The following is a 5739-nucleotide window of genomic DNA, read 5'->3' on the forward strand; positions in this document are numbered from 1 at the left end:
GGGGGGGGGGGGGGGGGGCATCAACAGTAAACTGAAAAGCTCTAGAATCTGGACAATATTAATCCAAGTAATGGAGGAGCATGTGTTGTAACAAATGTACTTCTTTTCTTGGCATGCAAAGTGGGTCCCATAACAAAATCACTTTCAAACAAACTCATAACCTTGCATCCACAAATAGACAAGCCCAAGCTTGCTGGGTCAAGGCAAGAAGGTTGGTGAAATGGTTTGAGGACAAAGTTGTGTATAAAAAGGGAAGTCCTCCAACTAAAAGATTATTACTGAGAATTTCTAGAGCCTCAACAAGCGTAATCTTCTGCAGATGCAAGTAATTTTCCAATCTAGCTTTCTTTTTCGAATACAATAATATCACCATAATCAAGACGAAATCACTACGCCAATTCTCAGACATGATCACTTTGTCAACAATACTTTGATTTCTTCCTCTGGTGCACTCATTATCAAATCACACCAAAACTTAAAATTTCACATTTACTATTAATACTGGAAGAAACAAATCAAAGCTTTCTCTTTCTATGAATTTGGTTGCCTTTGTTATATTCACAACTCTAGTTTTATTTCAGTTTCCAACATAATGTCAGAAGCCAAACGACACTCTTTTCTAGTTCACAAAATTCTAGAATTTTTTCCCATTTGCCATATTTTCTCAGCAATCAAAAAACCCTCTACAAATCTCCACAAAATTACCAAAGCCCACAATTCACAAATATAAGCACAAACTTTAAATCCTGATAAACACTCAATAATTCACAAGGAATATAGCAATAAAAAATAACCCAGAAAAAAAGTGAAAAAAAGAGGACCAATATGCCAAAGATAACTTCGTCCTTTTTTCAATAAGAGAAACTAGGGATTTGCATCGGAATATCCTGCCAAGGTATTCAACAGTCACCAATCTAGTGCTCAATTTCAACATGAGCACACCTTAAACATTACTCACTGTAAAATTAATATAACTGGAAGAGTAGTTGCAGCATCAGTAACATGCCGTTGCCTCGCAACTTTAGCGTTGAGAGTAACTGTATTAAATAGTCCTTTACAATAATACACTACTTACATGAGTAAAAAAGTACTTCCCTCTAACACATGCTAAACAACATCAATACAGAAAATTATTTCAAGGGATGGCAGAAGAAAACCATAGTCCATTCAATGAGTCTAGCCTCACTAATATAGTCAAAGTTAACTATTATAGGACAAACTTGATCTCAAACCCCTTCCTTCTATGGTTAATTTAGCCTGGTTAGTGCCAAGACTACTTGAACATTCTTCCTAAGACTAGTTTCCTAAATAGTACGGCATTCATTATGCAAGAAAGCTGTTCAAACCATGGAATGTGGAATATTATCACATTTAGTGATATGACTCCAATGATGGAATGGAACAATAAACTCCAATCACAAGCTTCCATGTCATTTAGTAAGCAAAATTTTATTAAAATTCGGGAATATCTAGCATTATTCCTTTTATTATTTGATACACTGAGCATGGTGCACAATATATGGCTTCACTGTTTGGGAGTTCAGAGTTAAAAAAAACTTCAGGATGTATATGTGCAGTAACCATTCATGAGACATTTACATTGGCATTCTACAACATTAGGAAAAAATAAATACATGCAACTTGTTGGGATAACAGTTGACCGTGAAAGTCATATTACAATATGCCACTCTTAGTGTAAATTAAGTTGCCTATGCCAAAGATAACTTCGTCCTTTTTTCTGTAAGAGAAACTAGGGATTTGCATCAGAATATCCTGCCAAGGTATTCAACAACCACCAATCTAGTGCTCAATTTCAACACGAGCACACCTTAAACATTACTCATTGTAAAATTAATATAACTGGAAGAGTAGCAGCAGCATGAGTAACATGCGGTTGCCTCGCAGCTTTAGCATTGAGAGTAACTGTATTAAATAGTCCTTTACAATACACTACTTACATGAGTAAAAAAGTACTTCCCTCTAACACATGCTAAACAACATCAATACGGAAAATTATTTCAAGGGATGGCATAAAAAACCATAGTTCATTCAATAAGTGTAGCCTCACTAATATAGTCAAAGCTAACTATTATAGGACAAACTTGATCTCAAACCCCTTCCTTCTACAGTTAATTTAGCCTGGTTAGTGCTAAGACTACTTGAACATTCTTCCTAAGACTAGTTTACTAAATGGTATGGCATTCATTATGCAAGAAAGCTGTTTAAACCATGGAATGTGGAATACAAACCATGGAATGTGGGATATTATCACATTTAGTGATATGAATCCAATGATGGAATGGAACAATAAACTCCAATCACAAGCTTCCATGTCATTTAGTAAGCAAAATTTTATTAAAATTCAAGAATATTTAGTATTATTCCTTTTGTTATTTGATACACTAAGCATGGTGCACAATATATGGCTTCACCGTTTGGAAGTTTAGAGTTAAAAAAAAATTCTTCAGGATGTATATGTGCAGTAACCATTCATTATGAGACATTTACATTGGCATTCTACAACATTAGAAAAAAAAAAAATACACGCAACTCGTTGGATGACAGTTGACTGTGAAAGTCATATTACAACATGCCACTCTTAGTGTAAAATAAGCTACCAGAGAAGCGGGGGGAGCATCAACAGTAAACTGAAAAGCTCTAGAATCTGGACAATATTAATCCAAGCAATGGAGGAACATGTGTTGTAAAAAATGTACTTTTTTTCTTGGCATGCATAGTGGGTCCCATAACAAAATCACTTTCAAACAAACTCATAACCTTGCATCCACAAATAGACAATCCGATCTGTAGCAGGATAGTTGAAAGGATAAATCACGCATCCATATGGAACTTATCACTAGCCCAACAATTTGGACGGCTTGAAAAGTTAAATCAATAAATCCTCCATAATCAAGCTTGCTGGGTCAAGGCAAGAAGGTTGGTGAAATGGTTTGAGGACAAAGTTGTGTATAAAAAGGGAAGTCCTCCAACTAAAAGATTATTACTGAGAATTTCTAGAGCCTCAACAAGCGTAATCTTCTGCAGATGCAAGTAATTTTCCAATCTAGTTTTCTTTTTCGAATACAACAATATCACCATAATCAAGAAAAAATCACCACGCCAATTCTCAGACGTGATCACTTTGTCAACAACACTTTGATTTCTCCCTCTGGTGCACTCATTATCAAATCACACCAAAACTTAAAATTTCACATTTACTATTAATACTGGAAGAAACAAATCAAAGCTTTCTCTTTCTATGAATTTGGTTGCCTTTGTTATATTCACAACTCTAGTTTTATTTCAGTTTCCAACATAATGTCAGAAGCCAAACGACACTCTTTTCTAGTTCACAAAATTCTAGAATTTTTTCCCATTTGCCATATTTTCTCAGCAATCAAAAAACCCTCTACAAATCTCCACAAAAATACCAAAGCCCACAATTCACAAATAAAAGCACAAAATTTAAATCCTGATAAACACTCAATAATTCACAAGGAATATAGCAATAAAAAAGATACCCCGGAAAAAAAAAAGTGAAAAACAGAGGACCGACCACTTACAACAGGAGCAGGAAAGGAAGCAGGAGCAGACCCATATTGCCGAACAGCTTCCTTAGCAACCCAAGTATTGGAATTGGGATCGAAACAGTAGGCAAGATGTGGGTAGTTAGTGTAGGAGTCAACCCCAGGAGGCGTAAGACTGGTAGTGGGGTCAGCGGTGTAGAATTGAGTAGTAATGTGCTGGTTTTGGGGATCAGCAGCAGCAGCAGGAGGATAGTAATAAGAAGAGTATAAAGAAGTAGAGATTGGGTGTGGTTGTGGTTGTGGCTGTGGCTGCGGTGGGTTAGGGTTTGCATTTTGATTTTGATGCATTTGAGGATATGCTGCTGCTGCGTACTCCATGGGAATTTTATGAGTTTGTGGTGTTTTTATTTTGTGTCAAGACATGTATGAATCTTTTGATGGAAAAAAAATAAAAATAACAGGACAACAATTGGTTTTCAAGAATTACTTTTGCCCTAAAATTTAAAAGAAAATGGTTGAATTTGATTATTTTTTTTCCGTTTATATATCTGCTGTAATTTAAAAGAAAATGGTTGAATTTGATTTCTTTTTCCACTTATATATCTGCTCTATAAAGATATACATGCTTTTCTGGAATCAAATTAAATTTATAAAAAAATAAAAATTAAAAAAAAATTGATGAAAAACTCAAGTTAATCCATTAACCTAGTTAAATCTAGAACTATTATTTATTTATTTATTTTAATAAAAATAATATTATTTTATCTAAAAAATTAAGAATTGATCACAAATTGTTTGGTAACTTGATTACAAACTGTCTCTTTAGTTTAAAAACTATGGTATATAGGAGAAAAAAAATACTATTGTTATTAATATATTATGAAATGCATATTGATTTTATTTTCTTCTATTCATTCATTTCTCTTTCTTATAAATAGATTAAAATAAAAGATCATATTAATATAAAAGATCATTTTAATCTGATGGTTGCAAGATTTTCTTATTTTTATTTATTTTTTAATTTTATATAACATTATCACAGTCAAATCATATCAAGGCATGAAATTTTTCTCCATTTTTCATTCTAAATCATCTGTAAATATACATTTTATTTTTATTTATTAAATCAAAACATATATGATTATAGAGTTTTGGAAGATAATGAAATTATGAAAAGATAGTGGAGTTAATAAAAAAAATCCTTAGAAAAGGTTATGATTTGATCTCATGAAAGATAAATTCTTATGATTTTTAATCTATGGAAGAGGATGAGTTTATATAATTTCTTTTATCTCTTGAAAAAGATAAATATATATTATTTCTTCTTAGCCTCTCGAAGAGGCTTTATTCGTAAATAATATTTTATATAATTTATATGCATTTATTATTTGATGTCTTGCAATAATATTTTCTTTGTGACTTTTCATTTTAATAATGAAAATGTTAAGAAAATATGAGAATGCATGAATGACATATGTACATGTGTATTTGAATGTTATTTAGATAAAGAAAATATATGGTCCTATTATTTGAATTCATAATCTCTACCTATAGCTCTTAATTCTTATTGTTTTTAAATTCTATATATATATATATATATATATATATATATATATCATTTTTTTTTATTTTTTAATATATACAGTCTTACATAATAATTTTCTTTTAATTCTTTTTAATAAATTTTATGTGTATCGATTTTTATTACAAATTAATTTTAATAAACAATTTCATCAAACACAATAAACACAATAAGATAAATAACATGTTTTTATGATATTAAATATCTTCATTTACTTTTTATATTTTATTTTAATTTTATTTATTTTGGATGACTTTTTTTTCATTTCATTATGCAATAGTTCTTGATTTATTTAATTAGAGGCATGCACAAATTTTTCAATTTATATTTAAATTTTTTTTATATTAAAAAACATGTTAAAAAATTCTACGTGTTCAATTTTTTATTATGCAGTGATGTTTTCAACTTGATCCTTATTCTTTGGATTTTTTTATCTTTTTATAAAAGTTTTATTAATTTTAATTTTACTATTCAATCCAAGTTTATAGAATATTATTTTTTTTTGTTTAATTATTTTATTTAATCCTTCAACGTTTTATTTTATAGAGATTGAGTTTTATAATTTTTTTCATATATAGTGCCTTTAGTTTGATGACTCGAGTCACAAGTTTAAAAAGTTACTAAGAGTTG

General features: G+C 30.6%; 1 protein-coding gene across 1 annotated transcript in view; it reads right to left on the minus strand.

Annotated features, from left to right (window-relative positions):
• LOC105133515 (zinc finger RNA-binding-like protein) overlaps positions 1 to 4034 on the minus strand; it is a 5435-nt gene extending 1401 nt beyond the window's left edge. The window contains exon 1 of the mRNA XM_011037552.1: positions 3564 to 4034. Within this exon, the coding sequence (XP_011035854.1) occupies positions 3564 to 3905 (342 nt within the window). The 5' untranslated portion in view covers positions 3906 to 4034. The remainder of the gene's footprint in view (positions 1 to 3563) is intronic.
• Between the last annotated feature and the right edge of the window lie 1705 nt (positions 4035 to 5739).

Source organism: Populus euphratica, unplaced genomic scaffold (assembly GCF_000495115.2).
Source record: "Populus euphratica unplaced genomic scaffold, PopEup_1.0 scaffold129.1, whole genome shotgun sequence".
In the NCBI taxonomy this organism is placed as follows: domain Eukaryota; kingdom Viridiplantae; phylum Streptophyta; class Magnoliopsida; order Malpighiales; family Salicaceae; genus Populus; species Populus euphratica.